General features: G+C 48.7%; 5 protein-coding genes across 5 annotated transcripts; all 5 read left to right on the plus strand.

Moving 5' to 3' along the window:
- Window positions 1-27: 27 nt before the first annotated feature.
- On the plus strand, window positions 28-4,160 carry FOIG_04440 (uncharacterized protein). The gene has a single exon (XM_031202688.1). It carries the CDS (start codon window positions 478-480, stop codon window positions 1,588-1,590), a length of 1,113 nt encoding a protein of 370 aa, XP_031068135.1. The 5' UTR covers window positions 28-477; the 3' UTR covers window positions 1,591-4,160.
- A 1,882-nt stretch (window positions 4,161-6,042) lies between these two features.
- On the plus strand, window positions 6,043-6,628 carry FOIG_04441 (osomolarity two-component system, phosphorelay intermediate protein YPD1; the record flags this gene model as incomplete). The annotated part of the gene is made up of 3 exons (XM_031202689.1): window positions 6,043-6,063; window positions 6,124-6,278; window positions 6,373-6,628. 3 exons carry the CDS (start codon window positions 6,043-6,045, stop codon window positions 6,626-6,628), a joined length of 432 nt encoding a protein of 143 aa, XP_031068136.1.
- A 920-nt stretch (window positions 6,629-7,548) lies between these two features.
- FOIG_04442 (uncharacterized protein) lies at window positions 7,549-8,226 on the plus strand (the record flags this gene model as incomplete). Its single annotated transcript, XM_031202690.1, has 1 exon — window positions 7,549-8,226. The coding sequence occupies one exon, from the start codon at window positions 7,549-7,551 to the stop codon at window positions 8,224-8,226; it is 678 nt and encodes a 225-aa protein (XP_031068137.1).
- A 418-nt stretch (window positions 8,227-8,644) lies between these two features.
- On the plus strand, window positions 8,645-10,793 carry FOIG_04443 (uncharacterized protein). Its single transcript, XM_031202691.1, has 3 exons — window positions 8,645-9,676; window positions 9,726-9,935; window positions 9,981-10,793. The coding sequence occupies exons 1-3, from the start codon at window positions 8,935-8,937 to the stop codon at window positions 10,442-10,444; spliced, it is 1,416 nt and encodes a 471-aa protein (XP_031068138.1). The 5' UTR covers window positions 8,645-8,934; the 3' UTR covers window positions 10,445-10,793.
- A 776-nt stretch (window positions 10,794-11,569) lies between these two features.
- Window positions 11,570-13,719, plus strand: FOIG_04444 (uncharacterized protein). Its single transcript, XM_031202692.1, has one exon. The coding sequence runs from the start codon at window positions 12,447-12,449 to the stop codon at window positions 13,230-13,232; it is 786 nt and encodes a 261-aa protein (XP_031068139.1). The 5' UTR covers window positions 11,570-12,446; the 3' UTR covers window positions 13,233-13,719.
- The last annotated feature ends 1,465 nt before the right edge of the window (window positions 13,720-15,184 follow it).

The following is a 15,184-nucleotide window of genomic DNA, read 5'->3' on the forward strand; positions in this document are numbered from 1 at the left end:
TGTACTCGCCATCTTTGAAAGTTCTGATCAAGGGCCTGGGGAAAGAGCTTTTTAGGTTGCATCACTTCTTCTCTTTTCCGTCTAGATCAGCTCTTCACAGGCAATAGCGACCAACCTAGATTTTCGTAACTATTCCGGGCCTCGGCGATTAAAGAGTTCATCGCCTTATTTTTATCTAATTTGAATGGACCCTTTAGGTTTTCCCTTTCTCCTCTTAAACTTGCTCCATTTCCCATCTTTTTTGTGCTGATTTACTATTCCCAGTTTCACGCTCTATTTGTAGCTCTCGCCATCACATGCCGATCGCCCACTACCGGTTGAGGAACCATTGACTTCTCTCCGCATTTGCTCTCAACCACTGCCATTCAACCACCTGCGTGTCGTGCTAATAAAAGCTACTACTTGCCGTAGTAGCTATTGTTTATTCAAACTACCACCAACACATCGATCTATAGTGATAGCGATACCATCGCCATCATGGATGTTGCATACAATCAACACGCCGAACGATCTCGTCGCAAGAATCGCTCCTCGTCCAACCTCAACCACCTCTCCCTCGCGCCCTTGACCGCCAAACTCCCCCTCAACGACGACGAACTCATTGCCGACGCTATCGCACCCCACCCTCACTCGCCTATCCATCCAATTCCCTCCTATATCCAGGGAAAGTCTGCTCCTTCAACACCACGTCTTCTCGCTCGGTCCCCAACAGCATCGCGCTCGAGGTCCCATACCCGAACCCCCTCAACACCTCTCGCCAAAAGCAAATCCGCGTCTCATCTCGCGGCTGGCGCATCACGCAAGACTCATTCTGGTCGCGCAACGCCCAGACGCCACAAAGATGATATGAGCTTTAGCATGCGTAATCGCAATGATAGCGATTGGCTGCTCAGGACAGGCGCGCTCATGAGCTCCGAAGCTCGCGAGTCTAAGGGTCAGACTTGGCTTATCTCGCGTCAGAGTTCTACCAGCCTAGGAGGGATGGACCCCGATGAGGATGCTTTTGAGAGTGAACTTGCTCGCGAGCGTGAGCTTACGAGCCGCCATGCTAGTCGCCGCGGTAGCACTGTTGAGGACGCATCTCCATATGCCAGTCGCTTCCCTAGCCGCACTCACAGTCGCTCCCACAGCTTGACGCGACCTAGGAGTCTCCTCCACTCACCTCTGGAATTCTCAATGACTGCCGATGGGTCCTACTTCCCCAACCAAGAAGTCAACAATGATCTACCCGGCCCTGACTTTGTCAACCTCGATGAGAAGCTCGAGGAGCTTGAGCAGGACTTGTCCCAAGATGATGAAGCTACCGTGCGACGCCTCGTGCGCAAGGGCCAAGCTAACACAGGGACTTGGTTCGGCAATGTCTGGTCCCTCTTCTCCGTAGAGGAAGACGATGAGGACTCAGAAGATGATAGTGACGAGACTCCTCAGGAAGGAGATTCTCAACTCGGCCGCTCCCGTAGTTGGTCCTCACGCCATCTGGCAGGCATATCGACAGCCCCAGAAGAGCGTATTCCACCCCCAGGAACCGACGAAGGCGGCTGGAGAGATGCAGCCTGGTTATTGAGCGTGGCGTCCAAGGTGATGTTTTAGAATGAAGCCACTAAACACAAGACGATAAACCGATTATTTATTTATATAAGCAGTAAAGAGATTGGATAACACAAGGGTATATGGGTTAAGAGCGTAGTTGGTTGATAATATATTTGGCGCACACAGCTTCAGCCTTGCATTATAGGAGCAGGCTTCCTAACATGATCGATTACTTAGTGAACTTCCTCCCGCTTGTTCTAGAATCATGTCCGAGTATCAACAGACTTTGAAATCTTCTGAATAAGTGACATTCTTACAAAGCTATCATTGTAAGGAGAGGGCTCCTAGGTAACTTACTCGACTCGACCCTGGCATTTATCGGCAAGGCTCCGCGCCGGCCCAAGGAGCACGGCGCGGGGTCCGTTCACCGCCCCACTCCCGTTCCGCAGCCGGGGCCAGGATCAGCATCAACTGACAAGCAAAAACGACCCGCTCAGGGTCGTCTTGGAAGCAAATGAGCGCCACGTCACTTTTGCTTCATTTCTACTACGTTATAGAACATCTAGGGCTGCTACGTCGGACCCTCCAAGTGTGCAAGAAATAAAAGAAGCAAAAATAAGACGGAGGAATACCCACCATAATCGTGCGGCCAAGCTGAGAAGAGTGAGTCAAAACCGGTTTGCGGGGTGGACGAGTTATCACATCGCAGGAGGGTGCATTGCAGGCCTCGAATGAAACTTGTTCCGCGTGTGATTGATAAAAGGGTCTTACAGCTTTGAGTCAAATGGGAGATGGTCACCCGTCGAGGCCTTCAGGTGCGGTTCATGACTCTTGTGCATGATAGTTTGAAGTAAAGGGCTTAGCTGTGCTACAAACTTCCCGGGAATTGGGTCATTGGTGGTTCGACTCTGATGTTTGATATGTGCAACAAGAGCTGCCGATTATGCCGCTCGTCGATGCCATGTGCAGCTACAGATCTGGGTCGTGCACTAGAAGCTCTTTTGTGACAGTTTGCGGTGAGGTTTAATATGGTGGGTACCCAATATCAAAGTCTCAAGACATGGATAGCTTGATAAGATGCTGAGTCGTAGTGGGAGTTGTTGTGTTGTCAAGCACACTGCCCCTCCGTAAGCCATGTTAAGTGGACTTGAATCCAAGTTCAAAGTCTAAAAGACCAAGTTTTATATAACTCGTGACTTTGAACAGCTTGATCATGCCATCCTAGAGAAGGGATAACCAAGTAAAAGAAGCATTTGTTCAGCCGCCGGTGGTCAAACCCCGCCATCAAGCATTCAAGCGTGACCGTGCACGAGGGCCCCGGCGGAAACGGCAGTGAGGGGTGCTTAATGAGATTGATCAACAGACCCTGCAGGACCCAATATCAGTGGAAGCGAGAGCAACGCAAGCCACAGGAATACAGCATAACAGATGCAGTTGGTCTGCGACGGAGAAAATGCCGCACCAAAGTCTTGATTGCGGTGGCTGGTGTGAGAGACAAAGAGCAGCTTCAATATCGAGGGCGCAATCTGCGTGGGGTTTCGAATCATTGAACGGGTCCAATTTCTCGAGTCGAATTCAACCGGGTGGGCCTGCGGGCATAGGGCGGCGTGCATGTCATCCTAAGCTTGTGAGTGCTGGGGAGCTTTGGTTCCCAAGACTTGAAATCTTCTGAGAGAAGCTCCCGTGCCCTACGGCCGAGATGCCGATCGTCTCCTGTCTGAGAAATACCAAGAGTTGGGAGTGTGGACCGGTGGCTCGGTGAACGTTGCGTCTTGTCTCGGGACGTTGTGCCTGAGTATCTCGAGTTTTTATCTTTTAGGTATAGTATCAAAGCAGTGAGCTCGAGAGACGAGGCATAAGCGGCGTCCTGTTGTGTTTGTCTCGGCCGAGAGGTCTTCAAAGATCCACTGCATAACACACTGTCCGTACAAGTGATAGAGCCAGCAGCAAGTGGAGGAACGCAAGAGAGTGAACTGCTTCAGCTCCGGGTGACGACTTCCCGGGTCCCGGGGATATGCCACAGCTGGAGATTTGCGTATTTAGCCATACGCCGGGTTATGACCGGTGTGCTGGATATCAGGAGACGCTGGGGCCTTGTATGCTGTACGCTGCGCGTTATCTGTATGTCAGCATCTGGAGGAGGGGATCATAAAACACTGCCTATCAAGAATATAATTCCGGATACAGCCCGAAGAAAACGTTCCGCCTCATGGTAGCATCTATACTTTTGGTATCCTGGTTAGTGGTGCTTGTTTGTCTGTTGTCGTTATGGATTAGCGGACTATTTCCACGCTAGGCGGACGCGGTTGAGAGTCCCGGAGAGCCAGAACGGAAAAGACAATGAGCTTCCTAAATAGTTAGAGGGGATGGTCTGTTAAGGACCTAATCAGCGGTGACATCGATCTGGTGCAGAGTCAGCAATGTTGAGGAATATTTCTGGTATTAAGCTATCGCACGGGAGCGCACGTACACATGAGCATGAGCATGGATGGCACTGACATGATTTTGGTAGACGTAAAAAAAAAAAAAAAAAAAAAGTAAAGCCAACAGAAAGACACAAGAGTTGGACGATCTTTTACGGATTCTGGATTGGTGTCTCCCCCAATGGAAGCTGTGGAATCTAGGCCTTCTGCTTCTCGACGGAATGGAACCAAATGATGCAACAGCTAGGTTCTCCTGGTGCATTTTGGTGTCCTCTCCCCGATTTTTTGCACTCTTCTCTTGTCTCTTTTGGTGAACTCTTGTACAAAACAGTGAGCACCGACGTAATCGGCAGGCCCCTTCTTCCATTCGAACTCACCTCAAGTGAATGCCTACAGCAGCCACCAAAAGATTCCATTTACAAACCTTGGAACTCTCCTCTGTTTCTCCCTGCCCTGTCTCTCTCTCTCTCTCCCTATCGACCTAAGCCATCTCCATTCGCATCTATTCCTTTAGGGTACGAAAACCTCAACGGCTTCTCTCTCATTTTTGTATATGCCCATGCCCCTCCACCCCCGAATTTTACTCCCTGCTCGTGCCTCAGACCTGTGACGCTATATCCAGCCACTGTCGTCAGTCGTACCAGAGCAGCCCGCTTCGGGATCTCCCGCAGAACAGCACCTCCAAGTCGCTGGGACACTCACTCACACATTCACAGTCAGTCAATCAGTCAGTGTCAACCACACGCGCTCAGTCGATATTTGCCCGTACGAGAGGGCACGGCTCGAGACTGGAATAGATTGATAATCTTGACAAAAACCCTTATTCAGTATCTTTACACCTAAGAATCGACTGCCCACCTACGTCCCACTTTGATTAGATCTAGGTAAGGAAACATCAATCACATTGCATCATGGATCGCATCGCATATCTCTCCTCCCTACCAAAAGCCAAGATATGCATATTTCTGTCTTCCCGATACCCTTGAATTGCTTCTCTCATGTTCTCTCTTTCACGCCAGCCATTCCTTTTCTTTCTTTTCTTTACCCTCCCCAATATGGACATGAATGTCTCTGCTCTATTCGACCCATCGCCTAAAAAATGTGGTTTTTTCCGCACTAAACACAACACCATCCCCCACTCATTCACTGTCCCGTCTGTCTCCTCGCACATCACAGTCCAGTCGGTTTTGACGCCCTGCATCTGCTAGAGCGGCTCAACCCCACCCGCGATGGCTCGTCCCAGGATAATGGCTTTGAATATGGCTACCTGAGCTCCGAGGTACCTTGCCTTACCTGACTTGACTATCCATGAATGGGTGGATGGATGGTTGATTTCGAATGCAAATGGACCCTCCCTCTCCATCGTTAGCCCCTCACTTATGAGTTAACTGCCCACATACCAGCAACCGACATCACACACTTGTTAACCGCCGCCTTCCACCAAGCACAAGCCATATCTCTCAGGCCCTTTCTTTGACTCTACTCTTCCTCGTGCTCTCCTTTCCACGTTTCTGCTCTCTTTTCGCTGTTCCTCTGTCTAAAGGCGTCGATATCTATCTAGCTCCTGTCTTGTATATCGTCATACCCCAGGATAGCTGCAGCTCCCGCGAACTCAAAAAAAGGGACACCCCCCAATCAACCTCAGGTACAAGCAAACCCTTGGAATAGCGCAACGGCCACCCTTCTCCAGCTACTTCTACCGCCCTGACAGAAACCAAGCGTCACTCGGGCGCCATGGCCTCGCTTGATCTGAGACCCCTTGCCAGCCACTCACATCTTGTTCCATTCCGCTCCCGCGGTAACACCTCCAACCTTCAAAATCTTCCCTCTCCTCGTTCAAGTCCAAGTCCAAGTGGCTCTAGCTTTTGAATCCTTGTCTTTGTTTGTTTCGCGCTCGCTTGTTTGATCTCTCTTGTACCAGAGTTTCTAACCCCGAGGCTACCTACTAGGCTCCATCATTTCTCCTCTCCGATCGTTCTCCTCCGCGGACCCACGCTACTACGACCCCGGAGCTTTTCAGCACTGTCTCGATTCATCATACCTACCTAATACGTTTGTCCCAGGAGTATAAACGAATACTACAGCCAAAATGTCGCCAACCGAGGAGAAGGTGGGCTTGATCCTGACTGCGAATCGGTTCGAGTACGGTTGCTAACAAACCCAACCCCAGAGTGACGATATCGATTTCGGTGACAACATCGATATGACTACTTTCGAGCAGATCCTCGAAATGGACGAGCCAGGCGATTGTGAATTCAGCTCTTCTATTGTATTTGGCTTCTTCGAGCAAGCAGAAGAAACGTTTGAACAGATAAAGGAGGCATTGTGAGTTCAAACTATAAAACAGTGGTCCAATATCAACGCCGCTTCATGGTTGGGAATATTGGCTAATTTCTGACCTTGTGTCGACATTACTTAGGGAAGAGGAAGATCTTGATAAGCTCTCGTCTCTTGGACACTTCCTCAAGGGCTCATCAGCGACCCTCGGACTCATCAAAATCAGGGATGGTTGCGAAAAGATTCAGCGTTATGGCAAGCACGAAAAGCTGGACGGCTCTCCTGAAGATGATTCTGAGGTATGTCTAAAGCACATCAAAGACGCTTTCGAAGCCGTTCAAACGGATTACGCCGAGGTCGAGAAACTCTTGAAGCAGTACTACGAGTCAAGGGAATAACGCATTTATTCCCATCATCGTAAAGCCTACGAGATGGCGCGTTCACGATCAAATGGAGGCAGTCTTTTACAGACGTGGCTTGCCACTTGGGCTCTGGTCACGGAACCTCGATAGGAACATTTTCGGTTCAACAAATACTTGTTGTGTTGGGTACATTCAGAAAAGGAAATGGCCGGGTTCATCGAAGCAGATACCCCAGGCCTTGGAATGGCTTGAGGCTTAGAGGACGACCCGTCAGGTCAATGTCAATCATGTTGGAGGCGTTACGAGGTAGTGCGGAATGGCATCAAATGTCATTCCACCCCTCTTTGAATTGAACAGCCTTTGTGACACGCATTGTTGAGAGCAGAAGCAGAAGCAGAAGCAGACTTTGTAGATAGATTTGACAAAATGCTTGGGATTGGAGCAAAAGGAACTCTGCTCGTAACGCTACTTGGTTCTCTGACGCATTGACCAAAAACTGCTATCCTACGAGGTCTATCTTAACGTTTCTTTTGTTGAAACCACTTATCGATTAGTTGATAAGTGACTGATGAACTGCACCTCCGACCCTGGGAGCTCTGACGTTGGTGGGGTAATCTTGACATAGCTTGGGTTACCGCGATCTACGAACACAAACTCAGTTGATACGAACACCTGACATCATCGAGGTGTGACAGACCAACGTCAGATACGTTACACACAGCGTGTTAAGTCATTTCACAACCTTTACCACGGCAGGGTATGCTTGACTTTTGAATCATTCTTTCAGCCAGTGGAGTCCCACGATATATGCTCATAGTTTCGCTTGCTAACCTCACCAGCCGGACAAGACAAGTCATAGACATATTGTCACATATTGTCTATTCGCAGTTACACTTGTACAGTATCGCTGAGACTGGTCAAAATTGCCCCGGAAAGACAAATTCGATAATTCAACCATGCCGCCGAAACCAGTCAGGGCGTCTCCGACGCATTTCGTATGCATTCCCCTGGCCGGGCCGCAGCTTGCTAGAAGCTTGGCTGCTTTCCGCACAGAAGTCACGAATCCTTCTGGCTTTGGTGTCCCACCGGCCGCAGTGCGTCCACTCGGCACGATGCATCTGACACTTGGTGTTATGAGCCTCAAAGATGAGGGCGTTGAGCAGGCCAGTGAGGTGTTGAAGAGCTTGATGTTGAAGGAGTTCCTTGCAAGTGCAAGGACTGGAAAGGCATCGGCTGAAGAGGGGCTTTCGATAACTCTCAAGGGCTTACATGCTTTTCAAAACGCCGAAAAGACTTCGGTGTTGTATGCGCCACCGGTTGATACTGAGGGAATCCTGCAGAAGTTCTGCGAACAGATCAAGACTACGTTTCAGGAAGCTGGACTGATGGTCAAGGATGACAGACCATTGGTACTCCACGCAACTGTGGTCAATACAATCTATGTCAAAGATGGCCGCGGGAGAAGACGAGAGAAGTTGACGATTGATGCAAGGGACATCGTCAGTTCACATGATGACTACGTCTGGTTGAAAGACATGCCCCTCGACAAGGTTACGCTGTGTCGAATGGGGGCGAAGAAGATTGAGGGGACAGACGACGAAGCTTATGAGGTTGTGGCTGAGGTCGGGTTTTAATCCTGAAGCCTGGAGGCTGCGTGAGCATCTTGGGGCGAATACTGCTTTGAAGGTCTTGGCCTGAGAAGCCTAGACATGATTTCCTGTTAGGCAGCGGGATAACGACAGAAGCGAGAAATTAAAACATGAAACAGCCAGTCAGATGAACTGAGTTTGTTACGTTGGCACTTGATTCCCTCTGATGTCTGATTACGGATTACCAACCATGTATCATGATGCTTAAAGGCTGACAGAGCGGTAACAGACATGACAACAATATGGAATCAAGGCAGTAGATAGAAGCTCCTGGATAACGTAGAGGCTCCTTTTACTGACTGCCTAGAATCTGCTGTAATTTAATGTTTCAAGATTATATTAATCCATGCCATCATAAAACTCGAGCTATCCCATCCATCTCACTTCATATCAGTGATCCGGGGTCTGATACTGGGTTCGCGACAAGCCGAATTAGCGTACCTTCAGTGGGCGGCCGCCTAGAATTCTAATCAATCGCTCACCTCCAGGCATCACAATACTAGACAAACGTCATCTCTTCAACATAACACCTACGCAAACCTCGAGCATTGCGATCCTATACAGCACTTGATGCCAGCGACAATGCGGAACCAGCACCGCCTGGCCTCGGACCCCACGACTTGACGATCCTCTGCAGTGGAGGGCTATACATCCGATCTTACCTTACAGCAAAAGCTCCGCCTCGTTACCGCAATGAACACATCTGAAAAGCGCCGTCCAGGCCCCGGCACCTCACCTGCCCATACCTTGCGCACCGGCGCCTCAAGCAACAATCGCAACAGCATGCCTGCTATGCCTCCCCGAGCTGCCATGGCCTCCAATGCCAACGCGAACCCCGAGGAGACCCTTGACACCACCGGCGGTGCCCCGCTCAAAGAGAAGGAGAACGCAGTGACAGGCAGCGGGAGCACAAAGGAAAAGGACCGTGATAAGGAACGCAAAGAAAGGAGAGAGAAGAGGGAGAAGAAAGAGAGGGAACGGGAACTTGAGGCTGCGCTGAAAGAGAAGGATGAGAGGATTGCGTATCTGGAGAAGGAGATGGGGATCATGGAGCGAGAGTTCCATCGCGAACTGGACAAGCTGAGCCAGAACGAAAGCGAAACAGCGACATTTTGGCAAGCGAAGCATAGTGCCTTGAACCAGCAATACCTACGGACGGATACTGAATTACGACTTTTACGTGCTGAGGTTGAAGTGCGAGAAGGCGAACGGGAAGAGCTTCGAGAGGGTTGGGAGGTTCTACGACGAGAGCTCAAAGAGCGAGATGATGAGATTCGAGGTCTAAGAGGACAAGTGCGTGGTCTGAAAGAGTGGGTGAGTAATAGCACAAGGACAGATGGGCAAGAATGCGATGAGGTGTTTGGTGATGGAATGGCTCGGCTGGGCAATGGTCTTCAGAACTGGGTTATTGTGAACTTTCGTAAGGCCAAGATAAGTAAGTCATATTGCCATTGAGTACAAGGTCGAAGTACTGACATGTGCAGATCTGGAGAAGCTGGATGAAGCAACGCTGGCTGAGGTCAATGATCTGGTGCCTATGTACGAGGAGCTTGCATCGACACATAAAGTTTACCTCTTGCAATCGATTGTATCAAAGATACTAGTCGAGATGGTCTTTGACGCCTATTTTGTCGGTCTGTCAGAAGAGCAAACACAACAGTTTCGGCAGCTGGAAAAGCTTGTTTCTTCATATGGTATGTAATTCACTATTCAAGAAGGCCAATTGCTAAATTTTGTAGCTGATTCTGATGAGGCCATTAACCAATGGCGCTCCTCTACCCTTTCACTTCTCCGGCGAGATGGCTCATCTCTTAAAGAATCTACATCATCCGTCACAGAAGCTATCCTAAGCAGAATAACACGTATTCTCGACGCTCTATGTGGCACATCACCATCCGAGGCTCGAGATAGTGGGCTACGAGTTCTTGTCAACAACTCAATCGAGCTTGCGCGCCTTGTCGCTGTTCAAAAGGCCGTCCTGCGTGTGAATATGCCCACGGTCTTACCACACCAGAGGGTCATGTTTGAGTCAGAGACAATGGAAGACTTGGGTGGTGAGGATGAAGAGTCTCTGACCGGGAGGGAGATCTGCTGTGTTGCTTTCCCTGGGGTGATAAAGCATGGCGATGAGCATGGTGGACATTTGCAATATCGCAATGTCATTCTAAAGGCAAGGGTGCTGTGTAGCCCTGAAGAAGGTTGACAACGCTAGCTTCCATCCTATCAAGCCAAAGGCCTCGATGACGGTCTTGGTTGCTGGGCGATCTATAAAGCCCAATACCGGCATTTGCATATATACTCTTGCATCTAACATTTCGGCAAGGTCGCATTCCACACGACATACTATCAGAGACGGCGAGAGCCGCTTATATATAGGATCTTCTGAAGAGATCTATTACAGTTGGCTGACCGGAGTCGGCCTTTAGGGTTAGATTACTATATTAATGAATTACGAATATTATCGTCATAAACTTGCCTTACCCAACGATCGCCTGATTGGAGGTCCGGAGCGAAGTGGTATGGTTACACGAGATAACAATCATCGATCATCGCAAGTATCCCGAGGACGTGTAGCGGTAGGAGCTGGCTTGATGGAAAGATTAAAATACGGAGAAATCGATCCTGAAAGAGGACTATACTTCCCAAAATACGACACAGTTCATAAATCAATCTTAAGTTTTTGCTGAGCTTGGGTAAGATAGTTCGGGGATAAGTCGAGTTGTGTATCCATATAGTATCAACGTTGGCTTATTATTAGACAACTTAAAACATGCCACCATCGCATTGCATTCCTCGTTTGGCATCTCCCTGGACACTTCTCTGCCCTACCCACATAGGGCTGATGTTCGCTTCGGCAATGCATGCCAACTCATGCGTTCATGTTACCTGCATTCACTTCACGGTTAATTAAGTTCGGTATGGGGAATTGGAATAGGATGTTCGTATGGCAGCCTGCTTGGCGTGGAGATGTCTCAGAGCGGCATGTCGCATTGGCGGTTATCATGGCTGTTTGACTCATAATGGAAAGTATGTTTTGTATCGAGATGGTGATAACCCGGGTATTAAGCTGTCGGCGTGTTGCGTGTATTTCGAGAGCTATTGATAGAGTCGAGGAAAGGCTCCTCGTCAATTCCTAGATATATGATCTGATATTAGACTGTGGTCGAGCTTATCTTCAGTTTCTGTCCATCGTCAGCTTAATTGTGTAAAGCTGAATCTCCAACGTAATTAGAATTGTGCATATGATGATGTTCCCATGTCATGGGTGAGACTGTCAGACGGGTATTCTGATGGACCAGGGTATATCCTCCTTAAACTGCCAAGCGTCAAGAGCTTAAGAGTCACCTCGACACCATCTGATTTACGTACCTTGTCTTGAGCCTCAATTTTGGGGGAGTTTGTGTTTCCCCGCGCTCCAGTTTCCTCCAGAAATAGCATTATAACTACTTCAAAGGTCATTTTGCCAACACGTCGAACTCATTGTCCCTTTCTAGGATCATGGAGTGCAAAGGAATTGAAGCCATTGATTGTCTCTGTCTTCAATCCGACCGTGAACTGGTGTCACTCACACTCTGCGTAGTAAACCCATCAATGGTGCCCACGTCGTTGGCAACCAAGACACCCTCACCTCCAATTGGTCGCGCTGCCTGCAATTATGCCGACTGTCTTCGGCTTCGTCCGAGGCGTGTATCATTCTGCTATGATGGCATGCTGATGGACATGGTTCTCTGCATGCACTGAAGCCATGCAAGTCTGCACTGCATTCCCAGTGAATTCAGTGTGTTATCGTTCATCACGTTGGTGATGTGTTTGAAGGGTGATGACGAATGGGAAGCATCGTTGACCGATGGATGGTTCATATAGATTGTCGACGGGCCGGTCCTTTGAGAGAGGGTGTTCGTGCTGACGCTCGAACTTGGCGTGTTGAGTTAAGGTTAAGAAGCTCGAGTTTCCGGTTTCTCTTTGTTCTTCACCGTCCATCTTTCCTCTGCTTGCCTTTGTCACAACAGATCGAAGCCCCGCGCGGCATCTCACTTCCTATCATCCATTGTCCTATCTTCTTCCCGTTTGTCCATACGAGTCACTGCTTGTGTTAGCATCTCAACACCAACCTAAAAAACGTGTAACTCCATCACAAACAGCCCCCACACTATCCTTGGCCAGTTGACCCATACCCTTTTGCCATTGCTGTCTTCCTCGTGATAATGGGGGACCTCGCCAATGATATAAATGGCTTCATAACCCAGCACAACGCGATGAGAGGACAACGTCATACACGGGATGCTATCCCTGCCATGATCCCAAGTTATTATGCCCCAAGCTTGATGCTCTCAGAGAGAGACAACAATGGCACTCCTACTCAGAGCATCAGCATGTCAACCGCCAGCAGCTCGACATTCATGTCTTCCTGCTTTGACAGACCAACGCCTCAAACCTCTTCGGTTTACACAGAACCTCCTCCTGTTACCACTGTACCCCAGTCGCAGCCATATGTGACACCATCGTTACTCACATGTGAGTTCCTCGGCTTCGGGGACTGCGATTTCGTGTTCGACTTGAATGATGAATCCCGCTGGATTGCGCACATTACGGATTTCCACCTTCGCAACATCTTCCCAACGGTGTGTATCTGCTGGTTCTGTGACCGTACATTCAGATCATCCTCCCACGACCAAGCTGATGCTGAGGCCTGCTATCGGAAGCGCATGCATCATATTGCAAAGCACTTTCGCAACGGTCTCTCGGGGCGGCAGATGCGTCCAGACTTCTTCCTTCTTGATCACTTATACCAGAACCGGTTGATTGATGAAGAGATGTATCAGAGAGCAAGAGCCTATCACGAAGCGTCTCAGGTCCAGATTCAGAACTTATACCCTGCTGGCTGGAGGCCAGATCACCGCAATCAGGAGCCGGCGGTGGTGGAAGCCAGTCGGTCAAGGCATCGGGGGCCGTCGAATCTGAATCGTGCGTCACAGGGATACTATCGTTGAGCGGAGGGTTCGTCCGTCACTCGACGGGCTTCCCTCCTTCTTCAGTTGCTCTGATACCCTAAAGTCTCGACTCCAAGAATGACTAAGTATCAGGAAATAGCCTGAGGTAATGTAAGACATTTTTATTTTGTTCTTGGTCCTTCGTTGGTCGATTCGTGACATTGAGAAGGAAAGGCTTTTGTCATCCTGTTTTCTGGTTAGAGTATTAGCAGGGAATGTCAGCCTTTTCGAATGGCTTCTCGAGGATATGTCATCGCAGATCAGAATACGAGAGTTCTGCCGCCTGAGGTAAATGAACGTTCGCCCTTTAGGTGCGAGGACGTTGATGGTTTGTGGGCATCGGGAACATGCTGCTATACCGAGCACAGTGCTTGTATCGATACTGGTGGGTGAAGACGGATATTTAAACCCCAACTCCCAACAAGGAAATTAGTTGAATGAGTAACATTGCAAATGAAAATAAACGTGAAAATCAGTCACAGACTAGGCAGTGAAGATGCGTGAATGAGCGTGGCGATGCATTTCCACACTATGATTGGACCAGAGTGAGCAAGAGTCATCACTTACACGAGCTCACATGTAAAGACCTATGCCCAGGCCTGAACATATTTTATTGATAGTAATGCCATAAATAAAGTAAATATTAGACTTCTTTGCGATAGGACCCCGACAAGAACGTCCCTAAGCTTTTATCAAGTAATTGCGCTCGCCTCACACTTCCACAGGGTAGGGCGTGTTTAGCTGGCCTCATTCATGGCTCATGCTGGTGCCCAAGCATAGCCTCACAACCAAGGGGAGACAAGAAAACTTAGGACCTATTCTCTAAGTGATGAAAAGACTCAGGTAAGTTTAGTATATCTTAGAAAGTCTTTAGACTAGTTTATATTGGCACCCTGGTTTAACATCAGAAGTTTTCTTGCTCCCTAGGGATAACCCAGCAGAGACCTCGAACTCGTGTTTTCAAAACGCGTAAGTGCCGGAATACCTAGATTTAAAAAGTGAAAGGATTATTGTCGTCACTTTGAGGCCTTCTTGAAAGTGCATGTGTGAGGTATTGGTGTGAAACACGGTGTTACTGTGCAATGTCCTTTGAACGGCTGGGGTTTAAAGGCATCGCAAATTTTACACTCTGGTGCCTGGATTCTTTCTGATCTGAAAGCCATTTTGGGCCCTCCCAAGTTTCTCTTTGTGTTGGGAGTGAGGTCTCGACTGCACGCTCATGTATGACATGAAGTGTGAGAGATGAACCTATCTATTTATGAAAGCCTCAGAATTGTTTCTGCCAAGAAATATAATCAGAAACGATGAAGAGAAATTGAACATAAATTGATTGCTGCATGGTAATGTCTCGAGTCCTCCCAGAGACCCCGGCGATCTTGCTTTTTTATTAAAAGAAGACCAGTTTCTGAGGAATGCCTGGTATCTACGTGAAGCTTATAGGTTCCGAGAGTATGACCTTTCATTTCAGAGAAGCATTGTTCACGTAGAGGCCACGAAGACGCCAAATAAAAATGCCTCGCCAAAAATGCTTCTTGGTATATTGGGCGACATCTTTAAAATTTGCCGAAAACAAAGAGAAGCAAAGAAAGAAGAAGACGAGAAGCCGTAGTTCTGTGTGTCGCTCTTTCCTACTTGAGCGGCGAAAACACCAAAAGTGCATCGTGAGGTTTAGATATATAAACATAACTACTTTGCCGATAAATCAACATCAGACAACGTGTCCGAGTCTTGCTTGTTGGGAGCATTCATGCATGATTTGGGAGGGAGGTCAAACTGACTTTTGGGCGATGCTCATTTGTTTCGGTAAAGGTATGGACCTTCCGTCAGTGAAGAGATCCTGGCTTGCGCCATGCGGTTCAAACGGTCGATCGTGGGGTAAGGTTAAAATATGGGGCATGGGCCAACCTTATCATGCCTCAAGTTGATGACCACGGTTTTCATTGTGCCAATAT

Source organism: Fusarium odoratissimum (assembly GCF_000260195.1).
Source record: "Fusarium odoratissimum NRRL 54006 unplaced genomic scaffold supercont1.5, whole genome shotgun sequence".
In the NCBI taxonomy this organism is placed as follows: Eukaryota; Fungi; Ascomycota; class Sordariomycetes; order Hypocreales; family Nectriaceae; genus Fusarium; species Fusarium odoratissimum.